General features: G+C 47.1%; 3 protein-coding genes across 3 annotated transcripts; all 3 read left to right on the top strand.

Moving 5' to 3' along the window:
* The first annotated feature begins 3522 nt into the window (after positions 1-3522).
* mydgf (myeloid-derived growth factor) lies at positions 3523-6020 on the top strand. Its single transcript, XM_023818961.2, has 6 exons — positions 3523-3724; positions 4132-4182; positions 4330-4391; positions 4884-4965; positions 5127-5199; positions 5503-6020. Exons 1-6 carry the CDS (start codon positions 3551-3553, stop codon positions 5580-5582), a joined length of 522 nt encoding a protein of 173 aa, XP_023674729.1. The 5' UTR covers positions 3523-3550; the 3' UTR covers positions 5583-6020.
* A 216-nt stretch (positions 6021-6236) lies between these two features.
* Positions 6237-9237, top strand: cope (COPI coat complex subunit epsilon). The gene is made up of 10 exons (XM_023818941.2): positions 6237-6396; positions 6634-6696; positions 6925-7025; positions 7187-7339; positions 7811-7864; positions 8069-8150; positions 8251-8406; positions 8549-8617; positions 8864-8938; positions 9023-9237. Exons 1-10 carry the CDS (start codon positions 6295-6297, stop codon positions 9068-9070), a joined length of 903 nt encoding a protein of 300 aa, XP_023674709.2. The 5' UTR covers positions 6237-6294; the 3' UTR covers positions 9071-9237.
* Positions 9238-9327: 90 nt separating this feature from the next.
* Positions 9328-17842, top strand: LOC111847689 (ceramide synthase 1-like). Its single transcript, XM_072704308.1, has 7 exons — positions 9328-10445; positions 13752-13911; positions 14072-14252; positions 14764-14925; positions 15008-15155; positions 15373-15497; positions 15621-17842. Exons 1-7 carry the CDS (start codon positions 10191-10193, stop codon positions 15661-15663), a joined length of 1074 nt encoding a protein of 357 aa, XP_072560409.1. The 5' UTR covers positions 9328-10190; the 3' UTR covers positions 15664-17842.
* The last annotated feature ends 722 nt before the right edge of the window (positions 17843-18564 follow it).

Raw genomic sequence — 18564 nt, 5'->3', positions numbered from 1 at the left:
CTGAGGAACTTTGGCTATTCCGGCAATTTCTACTACGTAATGGCAGATGGGTCAGACCAGCTGTTTGCTCAGCTGTGCTGAACACTGGCCGTTCCCGTCTCTCACCGATGGGCGGGATGCCATCACCAGTGGATCCCAGCAACGGAACCCTGACCTAAAATCAGGTTCAGTCCCCCCCGCCCACCCCCCATCCTGATGGTGTCCCAAACCAGCCAGACTCCGGCTCCTCAAGCTAACAATCAGCTCGTTTCACCACAAGTCTCACTATGCCAAAGTAGTTTAATGCCTTTTCATTTAAACATAATGGAGCTTCTGTTGCCGGTACAAATTATTCAAAATGGGTGCAATTTAGCTGCTCACTTTTACGACAAAGTAATGAGAGGTAGTGGGCAGCTTGGGTCTCAGGGAGCCCCAGGGTGAGCTGGTAACGGCTCACCCTCCATAACCGTTTGGATACCAGCTGTGTTCATCCAAGGTTTCAGCTGTCAGCTTGGTGAATGATAACACGCCTTGTCTAAGAGCCACAGCGACCCCTCCCCGCATCTCCCCCGTGTAAGACGGACCTGCAGCAAAGCCGTCAACCTTGGGCTCGGCCCTAGGTGTTTGCTCTGGGGGCTGAACGCGCGACACAGTGGCCCCGCTGCGATGACAGGGAGCAGCGAAATTCCACAGCTCGCCTGTTAGTCAGGGAAGCGAAACAGAGCTGACCTCAGCACATGGGCCCCCAGCTTAACCCACAGCACCCCCGGGGCATGTATATACACCCAAGGGCCTCCTCCAGAGACCGGGGGCATCTCACTTTGAATAAACACCAGCACTATGGAAATGTCGTATTTATATTAACTTAAATCATCCTTGCCTCTATAAAAGAAGGCTTATGGTTCTCCACATTCTGTCAATTAATACGGTAAATTATATAGAGCAAATATGGAACTTGTATGGGGTTCATTTACTTTCCAATCAACCGTGAAATTTGTGTTCATCTGACATTTAATAGTTCCACTCTGTGAAGTGCGTAAAATAGGTTACTTCAGATTGCAAACATCCCCATCTCCATCAGCTGTTTGTGTTTGTGGCTTTGGAGTCGGAAAACCATTTGTGACTCATTACTTTGCAGGTACACAGCAAAAACTGTGGTGAAAGAGTCGCACTGTTTCATGCTGAATTATTAGCGCTTATGGCCATGCAGTGTGGACTTTTCCCCGGTAACTCCAAATGTCGCTAACCAAAAATATGATTAATCAGGCAACTTGTTTTAAACACTGCTCTTTATTTCCTATTATCTTTTTCAATATTTTGCTGTCGTCGCCCATGTTTTTTATAGAAAAGAGAGAAATATTTACTCGGGCAGAACAAAAGTGGTGCTTAGCCTGTTTGCGCTCGGAAATCCCGCTTTGAAAGGGTAGCCTTGTGCTTCCAAAAGCGGTGCGGCGCTTTCGCTTAACGGCGATCACTGCGCCGCCCGGAGTCTCTTAAGTCCCTGGATACTTTAATAGTCAAGTCGGATCCTGTTATTTTACTGTTTCGGGTGCGATTAGAAAGAGACACTCGCTAGACTGGTGCTTGTTGCTTCTGGAGCCTGTGGAAGCATCAGCCAGCATCCCTTCTGTGTCGGATACGCTGATGTACGCATGTCGGCACAATGGCTCATTCCAAATGCCTGCTAATAAGAAATACAAGTTCACGTTTATCTGAAGGATTTCGCAAGACTGCAGTGTTACATGAAAAAAAAAATATCCCTAAGACTATAGCAAAACTACAGATGAACCCGGACACCGGGCCGATAAGCACAGTTTGGAGCATATTGAGGAATGACGAGAGGCTGAACCCACGGGAGAGTCACACAATGGTGTATATGTGTGGTAACAAGAGCGTCTGTATGGCTGAAGTGATAAAAATGTCAGACAAGTCTTAAACAAACAGAGACAGACAACCTCCCGCCAGGTCCGGAGAATGTTACATTAAATAAAGACAGCTTTCCCGAGACATACTTGGCAAACCATGGTTTTCCGACCTCGAAATACGTTTAAAAGCAAAAATAAGAATAAAAAAGCTATTATTTTCTATTGTGAGGCTTGCATCGGACTGAACGTGAGCAGATGCCCGTTACCCAGATGGGAGGATGGAGGGGGTACCTTTTTTTTCGGGGGGGTTGTAAACAATTAAACCAGCTAGTACAATCCCCTGGACTCCCTTCAATGAGTGGAGACCTCAGCCCCTCATGTTCAAACCAAAGTTATGTTCTTGGATACCAAAGAAAGCCGGAGAAACTGGGATAAGCGGTGACTGTTCTGTACAGCAATACAGGGACACGAAACAAAACTGCTGTTGGCGAAGGAGCCTTAATAATGGACGACAGGTGTATTAAGGTCCCTCGCCTGACTTCACCTACAGTATCCCCGGGACGTCCATATGCTCTCTCCCGTCTCACGCAAATGTTTTTATTTTATTGAAATGATTTGTGTTAAAATAAATTATCGATATGCGGTCTTGAAAGACGCTGAAATCATTAAGGACATTAATTCATACGAGATCGTTTGGCTGAAGAGACTGAAGGCATTCTTATCGACACCGTTTCAGTCCTGCCAAATTAAACTATTCTGTTCTCTTCAGAAAAACGCATCATGTGAATGTGTCACGGAATGCAAACTAATGATTTAATCGTACATATATTTTATTCAACTTAAGGTGGCTGTTCAATTCATCCTAGAAAATCACTGGAAACACCAGCGCGCCTCGTTAAGAATAATTATCCACGTACGGCGCTGTTATTTTAGTGAACATAAATTCAACAGTGCATACGTAAAATTTTCTGAAAACATGTCGGTCCATGCATCCACTCCATTTATAACCACTTATCCATGCAATACGTACAGAGTCACAGTAAAACTACCCCAAGAAACAGACACACGGCAAGGGCACCCTGGGTGGGATTCCAGTGCATCACAGCACACACATTATGAACAATTCAGAAATTATAGTTATTCTATTCGGATATTTCTGGCTAGTAAAACATTTGCTTATGTTTGCTTATACTATCTATCGTCGGAACAACGAACTTAAATGGTTTTTAAAATTGTATTATTTTTTATTTAAGGGAAGCTTTTAAGCTCCTGCTCCAATACTGCTAACACCTGTACCTAGGATTTCACTGGAAACTCAGCCTATAGATACATTTATACCTAGTCGACTCCTTGCCAGGCGTATGTTGGTAATTTGCCTCACTTGTACGTCGCGTTGGACAACAGTGTGTGCTAAATATGTAATATGTAAATAATCTAAATTATAGTATTTTGGAAATTTTAATATTTTTATGTGCCATGTTTTCTATAATTTTTCCAAAAAAAATATATCTTTCGGTCAAACTCAGATATTCCAGAGATGGATTTTATATTTTTTTGCATTCTGTGACCGATAAAAAAGAGAAATCGTGAAAACCGTAAACTCTGGCGATGGCCAGAAATTTTCTTTGGTCAGGACCGATAATTTCCGGTAGCTCGTATTATGGCAAATACGGAACGCCCCTCGCAAGCGGTTCCGCCTTTCCAATATGGCTACTTCCAACAGCCACGGCTTTGGTTCTCTGTCCTGCTTTCCGGCTATTAAAGTTTTGCTGATATGCTTGTCCACGGCCGTGCTGGTCTCTTCTTCTAAGGAAAGAACTAAAACAGCGGATTTCAACGTAAAACCGGGAGGAGTTGTGCACACGTTCTCGGAAAAAATAGTGAGTAACGGTGGAGGCGAGACGAGCAATTAGCAAATGAATATAATAGTTATAATAAATTATAAATCGATGTATTTAACCACGCTTGCTTGTACCTATGTACCGGCACAATGTGACGTGCACAGAAAAGCTTAGGTAGGTCTTGCATGCGGAATTGGGCGATCAGTGTAGTGTAGCTATATGTTCCTAACTATCTAACCATCTAGGAACTGTGTTTAAAATGCCCAGTAGCGTAAGGAAGATCGAGAGCTGTAAAGTAAAATCCGTAAAGGAGCAGCATTCAATGCATAGTGAACTGTCTGTATTTATCGCTTTTTAACCTATATAACTGACACGTCAGTACTTTCATGAATGAAGACCTTGTAAGCTGTGCCCCATAACCCTGCTTTGTGCATCTTTTTTCGCAGAGAGACTACGAGTGTTCTTTCACCTATGCGTCGCAGGGTGGAACCAATGAGGTGGGTGCGTTTCTGGCTTCAGCCAATCAGAATCTAACGCGCTGTCAACGCTCAGTGGACGGCCTGATGAGGGCAGCCATTGGACGCGGCGTTCCGCTATGACGTTAACGCCTCGCTTGAATGAATTTGTTTAAATTTTATTTACAGCAATGGCAAATGAGCGTGGGACTCAGTGATGATGACAAGCTGTTTTCCTGCTCTGTGTGGAGGTATGTGCTGGTACGTTCTGTCTCCTACATCTTGGGCCCAGTTGTGGACACACTCAGCAAAATAAATTGTTGTGGACACACTCAGCAAAATAAATTGTTATAAATGTATGGAATGTCACTTTATGATTTGTGCATAAACTGTGGAGGGGAAAAAACACAGTGTGACTGCAGCATGCAGCTCAGTGGGCTAAGATTCTGCGCCTGTGATCAGAAGGTTGCAGGTTCAAGCCTGGCTTCAGCAAAATAGTCACATGTCCTTAGGCCCTTTAGCAAGGCCCTTAATACCCTCGCTGCATGAGCGCTGCTGTAGGTGGCTGCACTCGGCTGCATGTGTGTCTGTGTGTCATGGAGAACAAGATAGGGTAGGTAAAAAGAGAATTTGCCTGCAGGGATCAATAAAAGTGTTAAGAGTAGTAATAATAACAGTAATAATAGTTGAAACAGCAGTTTCTTTCAGATTATGTCAGTTGTTTCTCTTACTTGTCTTGATAGACCGCAGGGGAAGTCCTACCTGTTTTTCACCCAATTTAAGGCTGAGGTTAAAGGAGCCAAGATCGAGTATGCCAGTGCATTTGTGAGTATTGTGTTTTTGTCTCATTATGCTTTTTATGCCAGTTAAGAGGCAAATTCTCTGCAGTTCCACGCAATCCAGTCACTTTGCTTATATTCTGCTTCCCGGCTTTTTCTTCTGATCCTGTTTTATGGCGCATTTATAAACATTATCTCCCTTTAAAGTCTCAGGCAGGTGTTGGAGGACAAAAAGATGTACCTTTGAAAGAGGAGGAGTATGTGACTGGAGAGTCGGCAGGTACGTCAGCATTGCTCGTAATACCAGATGCGATGCTTCTTTCTCATTTCTACAGATGGGAGTCTATTGTGTGACAAAACCTATAGGGTAACTTACTGAGCATTAAGTGCATGCCTATGTGGATCGATGCATTATGATGTTACTCTGCAATGCAAAACGTAAACGGGTCCAGGATTAAATCACTTACAAGAATAAGCAAGATTTGTAGTGTGGACATTGTTCTCCTGTTTACTAATTGACTGTATGCCAATCCACATATTTGCAGAGTTGTGTAAATACAATATTCTTCTCATAACCCTCCAGTGACCCAAAAGGATGGGAAGTTTCGTGCTGAGCTCTCCAAACTGATCATCATCGCCCGAACACAACACGACGAGCTCTGATCCTGTGGGACAAGTGTAACTTGGAGTGACCAGAATTATTGTGGTGGAGGGAATGTGCTGCAGATTTCCTAGGACTGTAGCTGCTAATCTGCATTGGGGGTGGGGGGGGTGGGTTTGGGAGAAAATGCAGTCTTGTTCACTGAAACCCTGCCAACCACTATTGATGATTAAACGGTTACTGGCAGAGTAGATGTGTGTTACATTTCTCATCCCAATCATTCCAAGTAAGTTTAGAAGGTTGGGTGTTTCAACAGCAAGTGGAGCTGTGAACTTGGGGCATTTATCTCCCATTTCCTCACAGCATATGGACGACAATTCAAACGCCAACCATGAGGAGTGCTGCACACTATACTAGAAATTGTATAATAGGGGAACTGTTTATATTCTCTTTCAATTTTACTACGAACAGATATACCAATAAACGACGAAAATGATTGACAGAGGTGTGATTCTGAATTTCTTTATAATAACTACGCTCCCGTGTGTTTTATTAATACGAATGCAAACGGTTTCATTATGATTTACGCATATAATTACCGCAAATTACAATTAATTGGACTTGAAACAAATTCAATTAATACAACACTGCAATTTCCCGCAACACAACCGAAGTCCCATGCTGCATGTGCGCAGATGCTGTCCCGTAAATGCGCATGCTCGGAAGTGATGAAACATACGCTACGTGGTCAGGAAGACGGTGAATTCTGTCAACATGGCGTCGCAGCAGGGAGAAGTAGACGAGCTATTCGACGTGAAAAATGCTTATTATATCGGAAGCTATCAGCAATGCATCAATGAAGCGCAGAAAGTTAAGGTATACAATCATAAGAACGGCGATCTGATTTCAAGAGACTATGAATATGCTGTAATCTCAGTCATGTTCATCGCATACAATATTTTTTTCTTTAATATTTCGCATTTTATGCATTTTACATCTGATTTACGGTTTAGATCACGGTCTCTGTCCGCTGTGACTGATGTTGACTGTCGATCCGGCGTCAATAGTCGCGATGTGAAAATGTAAACAATACCGTATCTTACCTCTTTTTAGCCGTCGAGCCCAGAGAAGGAGATCGAAAGAGACACGTTTCTGTACCGAGCTTATATAGCCCAGGCAAGTTAACCCGTCTATGTTAACCGCTTACCTAAGTCCCCTTTTTCTAACATTTGTCTGCGTATCAGTGTTGCTAAGGGCTGGCTTGTCCATCATTAGCTGTGAAAGGACCCGTGTGTGGGGGGTGTGCAAAAATAAAACAATAATTGGGTAGTTGAACGGGTCAGTGTTTTTATAAATGTGTCAGGATTTCTCCAGGTCCCTGTGATCAAGCTCATTCTTTTTCAGAGGAAGTATGGCGTTGTTCTGGAAGATGTGAAGCTGAGCTCCCCCGTCGAGCTGCAGGCTGTCCGGATGTATGCTGAATACTTGTCTGCCGAGGGCAAGAGGTCAGCGGGTATATTTAACGTAATATGTGTGGGCAGGTTAATGTGGATCATGAGCTCTTAGTGTTGAAAGTTCAGACTGAGCAGCAGGTGGCGTGGTGGTGTACGGTGCAGCTCAAAGTGCAGTGCCTTGGTAACAAAACCGTGTCCGTGTCTTTCTAAAGGGACGCCATTGTGGTCGATCTCGACAAGAAGATGGCCAAGAGCGTGGATGCGGCAAACACAACCTTCCTGCTCATGGCCGCTTCCATATACTTCCAGGAGATGAACACTGACATGGCACTGCGCACCCTGCACCAGGGCGACAGCTTGGAGTGGTAGGAGCTGGGGGCGGAGCCAGGCTGTGGGGGGCGGGTCTGCAGCAGTGGGAGGTGAGGTTACGGGGGTCTTCCACAAAGCAGGATTTCTTGCTTTGCCGGATAACTTTTCGGATTTAAGGTAGTTTGGGCTAAACTTATGTGAACACGTATGAAGTTCATTTAGCCCAAACTACCTTAAATCCAACAAGTTATCTGGCTAAGAAAGAAATCCTGCTTTGTGGAACACCCCCCAGGTCACAGAAGAGACTGTTTTATCTACAATCGGTGGCTTTTACTTGAGATCAGGGGCATGTATTACAAAGCAAGATAACTTGTCAGATTTAAGGTCCCCCAAATACAATGGACATTATCTTTGTTCACTTACATTTAGCTCCTACTACCTTAAATCTGACATTATGTTGCTAACCCAATAATCTAGCTTCGTGATATAGCCCCCAGGTACATAACACTTTCTTTCCTCCTCCACAGTATGGGCATGACTATTCAGGTCCTGCTGAAGCTGGATCGACTGGATCTGGCCAGGTATGGTTCCTAAACCTTATTAAAGGCGTATGTAGCAACTAGGTGAACGAGCCGTAAAGAGTCAAGTGTTTAAGGCCCTGCTTCTCTGGGAATTATGTCGTTCTGCATCCTGTGATTTTGACATCTGGAGACCCCTGCTGGTCATCAGGGGGCATAGCAGCGGCCCCTGATATTTTTCTTTTCTTTTGCCGGGTTCTTGCGCAGGAAAGAGCTGAAGAAGATGCAGGAGCGGGATGAGGATGCCACACTGACGCAGCTGGCCACCGCCTGGGTCAACCTGGCCATGGTGAGTGTCGCTCACACTCCCAGCATCCTCTTGTGTACGGGAAGCCCGCTCGTTTGCCGGGAGACATACGTCTTTTAAAATTGTGTTCCCTGTGGAATAGGGTGGCGAGAAACTGCAGGACGCCTACTACATCTTCCAAGAAATGTCAGACAAATACTCGGCGACGCTGCTCCTGCTGAACGGTCAGGCAGCTTGTCACATGGCACAGAACAAGTGGGAGGAGGCCGAGGGGGTGCTGCAGGAGGCGCTGGACAAGGTGAGGCCACTGGGGACTAACACAAATGGGCGGTAAATGCCCATTGCATTATGCAGCACACCCTGGCGTTTGATTGGTGACCTTACCCGTCCAGCTCTGGGGGTCCTGACCTTCAGTGTGTGTCACCTCTGTGCTATAACAGGACAGCAGCCATCCTGAGACACTGATTAACCTCATCGTTTTGACGCAGCACCTGGGAAAGGTTCCAGAGGTGAGACCAGCTTCTGTCGGCTCCTGTTCTGGTCTCTCTGAGCCTTGTATCCATCATGGTCTCAATACAGTCCCCCCCCCCCCTTTAATCTTTCTATAAACAATGATATTGTAATTTGTTTATAGGCTTAACATTTCAAAATGTTCAAAGTTTGTTATATTTTGTTTCCAAAAAATATTTTCTTACTGTGTGCTGAAGATGATGATGATGATGATGATGATGATGATGACTGATTTCTTTGTGTAGGTTACAAACCGCTACTTGTCTCAGATGAAGGACGCACACAGGACACACCCTTTCATTAAGGACTATTTCATCAAGGTGCGATATTCAGTATCCTGTTTCCAGGCCTCCTGCATTTCTCACCACGTCCTCAGTTAAATGCTCCATCTGTCTCTCTTTCAGGAGAATGAGTTTGACCGTCTGGCCATGCAGTATGCCCCCGGCGTTTAGGACGCTGGCTCAGCCCGGAAAAAGTCTTCATACCCGGCAAACACGACACGCTGCAGTTTATAACTTAGATCTATTTTCACTTCATGTCTTTCCTTACGGTCCCCTATATGTCATGTAGATAATGTAAAGCATTCCAGTTTGGCATAAATAAAATCTCATCTCCTGTAGGTGGCGCTGCTGTGTCGTGTTTCTTTATAAAAGGTGTCGATTGGGACCTGTGACGTTTCTTCTTTTTTCGCACACACACATCTTCTACGCGTATTAATGCGATAGCAGGCTGGGTGACATGGGATTTGATGGAAGAAAATTGAGATTAAAGCGCTAGGGCAGGAAAGACGCTATATAGAGAAGCGCCAATAGTGCGGGACTGGCCCTTTAAATGGAAGCAGCTCAAAAATAAGACCATGCGGACGTCACCCCGACCAGATTGTCTTCGCTTCACCCTGATAGACGATCAGGCGTCTCCAGGACCCCGATAAACGGCTCGTTTTTCGCGAAGACCATTTTCATAAACCCCACAGGCGATGCGGCGCCATGCTTGCGCTCTCCGGCTGCTGACCGAGGATACGTGACGCTCAGAAACACGCGTCCGCCGGGTTTTTCATTTCAGGTCCCCCGCCCCCCAATCCGCTCCCCCCGATCCAAGCGCGTTACCCCCTATGGATCCTTGTCGTGGATATTATATAACACCAGGGGGGCGCTGATCGGGCCCAGAGGGGGGAGCAGGCGGTGCGCATTTTAAGGCGCAAACCCGGAGACTTGTGTGTGACAACGGGGAGCGCAAAAAGCGAGATGAGAAGCGAGGCATCTGGCCGCGGGTGTATCCGAACTGACCGTCTACCGGCGCATTGCTTTCGTCCCTGGTCATGACTCGTGCGGATTTTCCTTGCGTGCATTTTATCCGGAAACGCGTCTGATGGTGCATCTTCCCTGCGGACGCTGCTGGAGCGCGTGGATGACAAATCGGTGTCTCTTGGACAAAGATTGAAGGTTTAAAGAGACTGACAGGCGGCTCTGATCGGGAGGGATCTAGTATTAGCCAGCGTTATAATCACTGTAGTAGTAATAATAATAAGGACAGTGGTAAACTGGACGTTTGAAGAAACGCGTCGGAGCCGTGATGGAGCGCCATAACGAGGACGGCCGCATCCTCCTAAGTGAGGGGGAGCCTATGCCAGGATACGCGGAGCTCATTAGCCGCGGATACGCCGTCATGCTGGCCGCCCTGAAGGACTGCACTGAGTGCGGGTGGCAGTTGTCCCGGAAGACGCTCATGACCAATGCCCACATCACCTGGGCTGAGCTGGCTCTCTTTCTTCTGTGCACCGTGTTCTGGACGGCGATGCGCAGGGGGATGACAGCTTACGTATTTCAGGTACATCGGTGTTTGTGTCTGTGTGTGTGAGAGAGAGAGAGAGAGAGAGAGAGAGAGAGGCTCGGGGCTGACTATGTCCCAGCTTCTTTTGTCCTTTTTAAAGTCTAACTTTTAACTTTTTCAAAATCGACTGGTTTACTGATTATTTTTTCTTTCTGATTTTCTTTCTTTTTTTATTGTTCTAGATTTCCTGTCTTTGCCAACAATGTCATCATCCCCAATCCTAGTTTTCAGGGTGGGACCCGTTACCCCTCCTAGGGATCGTTATTCCAATCAATAATTCTGGCTTCCAACCAGGTCTCTGGTAACCCGAAAAGATTCTGCAGACGAGACGCATGGTTACAGTCACTGGCAGACGTCCCGGATGGGTTAGGCTGCTCAGTTAGATGTCATGTTATCGTGTGTCTGCATTCTCATTGCCATTAAATCTGTTCTCTTCCCTCAGTTCCCCAGGTCGTCAGTGTTTATCACTACATATGAGGACAGTCTTGATTTTTTTTTAATCTTGTTTCCCCTCCCTAGGAGCCATATGTATGCACTCTGTATACAGTCTTAGGGCCAGTCACAGCTAAGCATCCATAGCTTAGAGGATCATGGGAAAATGAGTCCAGTGACAAGCTGTGTGTGAGAATATCATAACAATAATAGATGCTTCATTGATCCCTGTTGGGAAATTGTCTTTATGCCTCCCCTAACTTGCTCTTTGTAGAATAAGCTGGCTGTGAAGGGCAGCCACCTGTTGTGGCACCCAGGGAGCGGGGAGGGGGGGGGGGGGGCGGGGGTTAGGGACCTTGCTCAAGGACCTGCAGAAGTGCTGAGGTTGGGTTTGACCTAGTGATCTTCTGATTACAGGCACACAGGCTTAGCCCACTCAGGCACATGCTACCCACCATGTGGGAATTTCTTCTACCTCTGCCTTCCTATTATCAGGGTCACCCCCCCCCCCTGCCCCCCCCTACACTCCAGGGGTCACACGTCTCAATACCAGAGTGATGGTGATGGACAGCAAGCTAAGGATCCTCGTCAGAGTTCAGCAGCCACACATAAGCCCCTGTGGACTTGGGTTTTCTGGCATTTTCTCTGGGGGTTGCTGGCTCTGATGTGGCTGGCTTTTGAATACACTTCTTTTTGGACCTGCCTGGTTATGTAATGGACTCCACACTGCCAGCTCAGGGGCAAAGGAAGCAGGACGTCCCAACGAGAGCCCCCGACCTACATTACTCCTTTCACAGATCCATCTGGGTTGGAGGAAGGGCGTTTCGCTGTCGTCCAGGGGGGGGGGCTCCGTGGTTTATGGCTGTCCTGGGGCACTTTCATGCATGTGCTTACTCAGGCTAAAACCCGGGGGATTCAGCTAACCTTGCTTAATAAAAAATTAAACATAGAGTTGCCACCCATATTTTACAGGATCTTTCAGTGTTGAAAAATAAAATGCTGTGTCCTATTTTAAACCAATAAGAGATTCGATTTCTCCTGTATTTTCATGTCCGGACCAAAATACAGTTTAATCCAGACCGATTCCCCTTCAATTTAGCAATAGAAGGGCTCCTCCTGACAGGGTTACTGTGCCTCTGTGGGCGTTCATGATGTCCCTCCTCTTCTTTGTCCCTGGACTCTTGGTGGCTGGATTTTCAGCCGCACGGGGAAGCTGGGGAACATACACAAAATAACTGCACAAAACAAAATGGTCGGCTAAATTTCCGGGCAGCCAAAAGGGGCAAAGGACCAGAACGACAGTGGTGGTGCAGGTAATAATAATTGCGGGGGCTTAGTTAGCTCCATCTCCACTTGGGTCGACCCCCCACCCGATCCATGGCTCAGCCCAGAGGACAAGCAGACCATTGTATGAAACCTGGGGGGAAGGTTGACAACATCGCCACAGGATATACCATCAATCACAAGCTGCCATCTGTCCCAGTTGATGTTCCCCATGATTCCCGGCTGCCGGATTTGTGTCCCTCCTCCTCCGGACACTGGTGCCCGTGTGACCACGCTGTGAGCTGGGATTCGGCCGTGCCCTTTGCCGCTGACAGGCTGGCCCTGTCTGCTTCCCCCCTTAAATCCCTCTGAGCCACCCAGAGATCCTCCAATGGTGCAGCAAACACCACGACGAGCTGGATGGAAGGTTAAGCTGAAATTCTTCCTATGTTCCAGTGAATGGCTGAAGAGATACAAGGTAGAATCACAGGACATCTTGGCTATTGTGGGAAAAACTACTGAGCAGGAATACGCTCAGACTGGACGAGGGACCAGGGTCCCACCATTAAGACATCCTCTGCCATGGTTCCTGTTGACACACCTGGGGGGTGGTACTCAGGGGTGGGGTTGGGTGGCCATGTCTGTACCCCTGCAGACAGATATATTTACCTGTATTAATACAGTGACCCTGCACTGGATTTTAATTTAAATCACTACATTGGCTTTATTTTGCACTTATTTGGTCTGTGGTCTGTTTGTGTATTTTTTTCACTCTGCCTCCTTATAAAATATTGCGCGAGACACAGGGGTGAGATGGGGGGACAGGATATGATCTGAAGCTGAGGAGCGAACAAGTGCAGCCAGCAAACATGGAAAGAATGCCTCACACTCACCATGGCGACGCAGGCTGCTGTTACCATGGAGACCTTTGGAAAAATAAGAATTTACGAGGAGTCTGTTGTGCCTGCTGGGCCGTCAGCCACAAACTTCCGGATCATTCTTTTAGGGTGAAAGTGATACACGGGGCAGACGTGGCCATTTGTGATCGGCTGGCCCACAATGAGCGGACTGCTCTTGAGTAATATGAGGATGTGTTGGGGACTGGACACCATTTCCTCTGTCCGTTGTGCCTGTCCAGGTCATACTGGGAAACACAGAGCTCCTGGACAGCTGTGTGTGATTGTCTGACTGCCTGACTGACTGTCTGTCTGTGTCCCTCACCATCTGACTGACTGTCTGTCTGTGTCCCTCACCATCTGACTGACTGTCTGTCTGTGTCCCTCACCATCTGACTGACTGCCTGTCTGACTGTCTATCTGTGTCCCTCACCATCTGACTGACTGCCTGTCTGTCTGACTGCCTGCCTGACTGTTTGTCTAACTGTATGTCTGACCATGTCTCTGACTGTCTGTCTGACTGCCTGCCTGACTGTTTGTCTGACTGTCTAACTGTATGTCTGACCATGTCTCTGACTGTCTGTCTGACAGTCTTCGACTGAGTTCCTGACCATCTGTCTGACCATATCTCTGTCTATCTGACTGCCTGTCTGTCCGACTGTCTGTCTGACTGTGTCTCTGACCATCGTTGCCCTCTTTCTTCCCCATTCAGCCTCTCGCTCGCTGGTCTCGCCTGCAACCCAAAGATGCGACCAAGATGCCAGAGAGTGCCTGGAAGCTGACCTTCTACACACTGGCCTGGTCCTACAGCGCCTACCTGCTGTTCTTCGCTGGATACTCCTTCTTCCAGGACCCCGGGTCTGCCTTCCGTGGTATGAAAGAACCCTCCAAATACCCCCCTTGGTACAATGCACCATTCAATGACAAAGTTCATGTCAAGCACCTACATAAGAGTATTCCTGTTACTGTGGGTGTAATACGGTTGAGGTCCTTGTTGACTGCGCCCCCTGGTGGCTTGCTTGTTCTGGCTAGGCTGGCAGAGCGGCATACCGGTGCCCCGTGACATTGCCATCGCCTACCTGATCCAGGGCAGTTTCTATGGCCACTCGGTATATGCCACCTTGTACATGGATGCCTGGAGGCGGGACTCCATCGTCATGCTGGCCCATCACCTCATCACGCTGGCACTCATCGCATTCTCCTATGCCTTCAGGTGGGGGCGCTCTCACCCTCTAAAACCCCAGGGGTTAGGCTTGCAAAAAATCTACTGATCCACAGAGGTGGATATTTCAGGTCCAGAAAATAAAAATCCAGATCAAGATTTTGTTTCAACCAATCATTTGAGTGTAAAGAGACACAATCACAGAGTACCTAGCTGGTTGGTTGAAACAAAATCTTGATTTGGATTTTTACTTTCTGGACCTCAACTATCTGCTCATGCCAATCCGATTTATCTCACTGATCGTCCAGTAACCAGGTTCCAGATCCCAGGTTACCCATGTAGCTCCAGGCTCTTGTTAGGGTGATTTAAGGTGTTAGTTGTCCAGACTTGTCTAGGGGGGGGGGCGCTGGGGGGGTCAGCAGCTAAGTCACAGTGCTGATGTTCACCACAAATGGTCTTGAGCTCGGGAACGGGGCTGTAACCAGAGCCGACGCCCCCTGAACGGGCACGAGGCAGCCCGGGCCTGCGTTCGGCTTGACGACCTTTACCCCCTGCCCCACAGGTACCACAACGTGGGTGTCCTGGTCCTCTTCCTCCATGACATCAGCGACGTGCAGCTGGAGCTCACCAAGCTCAATGTCTACTTCAAGAGCCGCGGTGGGGGGCGCCACCTCATCAACGAGGTTGTCTCCAACCTGGGCTGCGTCAGCTTCAGCTTCAGCTGGTGAGGCCCCAGCCCGTCCGGTGTGGTTGGCGCCCCCTGGTGTCGCCACCAAGGCTCACCCCCCTGACACGTCTCCCGACAGGTTCTGGTTTCGTCTTTACTGGTTCCCGCTCAAAGTGCTCTACGCCACCTGTATCACCAGCTTGGAAGCTGTCCCCAACATCCCTTTGTACTTCTTCTTCAACTTCCTCCTATTCCTGCTGCTTCTAATGAACATCTACTGGTTCCTGGTGAGTTGGTCTGCAACTCCATAGCTCATGGGTGGATGATGGGCAGATGATGGGTGAATGAGCCCACCACCAGTGCACTGAGACTGAAACATCAGATACAGCCTCAGAACCCCTCATAGAGCCTCCTCTCCCCAAGCGGTGGGTGTGTCTTACGTTGGGCAGCCCTGTAACTTGCTTCCCCCAGCCCTCCTCACCCCCTCTCTGCACCCCTTTGCAGTTCATCCTGCTGTTTGTGGCGAAGGTGCTCACAGGAAAGATGCAGGAGCTCAGCGATGTGAGGGAGTACGAGGAGGAGGGCGAGCCGAGGAAGGCGCCGTTTGTCAGCGAGCCGGACGCAAATGGGTGAGTGCTGCATTGTGGGTAATCGCACATGAAGGGTACAGCCTGACCCAAAACATCGAGCTGTTTCTTTGATTGCTTCTCTTACAGCTTGTCGGCTGACTTGTTTCCATACATGTTTTACAGGAAGTATATGCAGAACGGTGCGGCGAAGGACAAGAATCTCTGAGAGCATCGCTATCGCCTCCTGTTGCACTTAGCTGTAACTGCAAGATGGCAGCTTGGTGGAAATCATTCGTAACAGGCACTATTAGTAGCTGGATTTGCAAAAAAAAAATGTTAGGCTATGAAACATTTGCATAATTATTTTACTTAATTGTATTTACTAGCACTGTGAATGTGGTTTTAAGTAAATTATGCCCATAGGGACTGATAAGGGATCATAGTGACCAAAGGTGGATAGTTCAAGTCCAGAAAGTAATAATCCGTACCAAGATTTTGTTTCAAGCAACCAGTATAAAGAGTCACAGTAACAGAGTACTCAGTTGGTTGGTTAGAACAAAATCTTGGTCTGGATTTTTGCTTTCTGGACCTGGACTGTACAGCTGTGATAGTGACTGTCATGGGGATGACCTTAACTTGATCCTGAATCAGTAGTTAAGGGGAGTATTAAGGGCTGTGTGGTATTTCAGATGGCTTTTTATCTCAAGGAAGTTATGTGGTCATAGAGCGATTCTGAGCCTTGGACTGACAGCCAGCAACAGTTAGACGGCCATAATGTCCATCAGAGAGAAGCACAGACAGGCTGCACTGTCGGGGAGACAATGGACAGAGCAGCGGCCAAGAGAAACATAAGACCATACCTTCTGTTAAAGGGAACTGTAAAGTCAGCGTACCATTCACCATGGCACGACAGGTAACTGGCAGACGAACATGCCCTCTAAGTGAATCAAGTAACAGCTGTGCCCTCCGTGAGAGAGACTTGCCAGCTGGCCCCGCCCTCTCCCATGGCACCCAGAGATCCTCTGGGTGTTTCTCAATACCAAGAATGCAAACGTCGTATTTGGTCTTGGTCTTGGCAAGAGTGATCTTACTAGCTTGCCTTCCAAGAATGAACTTGGTGTGCAATGAATCATGGGATTGGTCTTGTCCTGAGATTTTTACCATCCTCTGTACTTCTGTTCTTAGTACTGGAACTGGTCTTCGACAGTGGAAGGTGACGTAAAACGCTTACGCGAGAACACAAGTACGGTTAGATACACATTTTGTGAAACAGCCTCTGTCTGCCGCTCTTATTTGCCGGAGGGTGCACATAGACAGGAAATGATGTCACATCGACACACCTGTTTGGACAGGACTGGATGCATGTCAGACTGAAGTAGTTTGTTTTGAAGTTATTCATTGGATTCATTGTATTTAATTTTTATTTGATTATCAGGTGTATACGGATTTAAATGTCATTTAACAGGTTTGTTAATGGGAAGCAGATGTTGGTAATAAGGACTGATCCATGATCAGTACAGCTGGGGATTTTACAGAAAAATCTGGCCTGGATTTGCTTGTTTTAATAGTATTACTGAAGATTGTGGAGAGTCAGGGATAACCATAAGCACTTAGATAAATTTATAGGTACTGAGGTTTTATAAACGTGTTTTACTGTTTTGGTTTTGTGCAAGAATCTTCTAACTCAGTCCAGTGACTTATTGTAGGAGTGAAGACTATATTCCAACCAGGGGCACACAGGTTTAAATGAGGTGGGGGTCTGATGTGTGTCATGATGAAATCAGAAATCAGCGTTAGAAGTAAAGAGGGGCAGGTCTCCTGCCCAGCTTCCACTTCTTCTTGGATGTCCCCTCCAGACCATCTAACCCAGAGCGTGGCATCACGTCCGCATCGTGGTTGGTTTGCGTTTCACGTTTGTTCACATGCGGTTTGCCCAGGTATGGCTTAGGTGTCTGTTGGACATTGACTTGTGTTCTCTGCTTTCGTTGGTCTTGGAGTTTCCGGCTGGACGTGGCCGCATGCCTTGCGCATGGCACGTTTCCCGTGTCTAAGGTCTGCAAACTCCTCGGCCCAGTTCGACGTAATTCCCAGTGTCCTGCACACATGACGCTTTTTTTGGGGGCTGATCCATATGGGGTGACTGTGCCAAGCTCAGAAAGCCCACATTTCAGGGTCGTCTACCGAAGGGTAAATCGTATTTTCTAACAGTGTTATATTTCAGTATCAGGCTTGTGCCAAAACCCATATTCCCCCATAATGCACTGGGAGAGCAGATCTGAATAGAATAGTAGGGTGTTTTCCTACAGGGAGCTGGATCATCTACCCTCAACCTTTCTACCCTCCTTGTTTGGTGAAAATTACCAGGTACTAAAATATTTTTTGTAATAAAACGATTTTAACATGCACCAAGTGTGTTGTGTAGTTATCTCCATTGTGTAGAAAACTGTAAGCCTCTAACTCACACCATGATGTCCATAGACTCGTGGCCAAGCCTGTCAGGAATTCAGTACAATGTTAACAAGCTCACAGCACTACAGCAAATAACAGTCCCTCCATACAAGTTCCCATGTGCTGCAGTTCCATTTTAAAGCTGAAGGGGGCACAGATGTTACACAATTGCCAGAAATTCAACTTGGCACACAATTTCAATAATTCTATAATGACGTTATTGCAGATTTTATTAATTACCCATGGAGGCTTGGTGGCTTATTCAGTTAAGATGACAGTAATCGGAAGTAATCCCTACAACAGATGAGTGAGTATGGTCATAATAAGGAACCGTGTGGTTCTTACAACACTGTCATGGATATACAACCTCATGCATTTAGGTAAATGTCCATAATCTGACCAGTAAAGAGATAAAGAGACCCTAATGACAGCGGATGGAGGGGGTTATACATTTTAATGTCATTATGACGTAGCCCTGGGGTCCATCAAAGTGCAGCCCTAATCGCCTCCGGAACAGTCAGAGACTAGCCCGCCTTAACAGACCAGACATGCTGTTTGTTTCATCTTCAGACCCAGCCAACAAACACAGCTATGAAGTGACGGGGTGCGGGGGGGGGGCTGGGGGGGGTGTTACTGAGTCTTGAGCTGCAGGTTTACAGGGGTAAAGTAAACACTTGAG

This window comes from Paramormyrops kingsleyae, chromosome 21 (assembly GCF_048594095.1).
Source record: "Paramormyrops kingsleyae isolate MSU_618 chromosome 21, PKINGS_0.4, whole genome shotgun sequence".
NCBI lineage: Eukaryota > Metazoa > Chordata > Actinopteri > Osteoglossiformes > Mormyridae > Paramormyrops > Paramormyrops kingsleyae.
The sequence above is the reverse complement of the archived record's forward strand: the minus strand, read 5'-3'. Positions and strand labels throughout refer to the sequence as shown.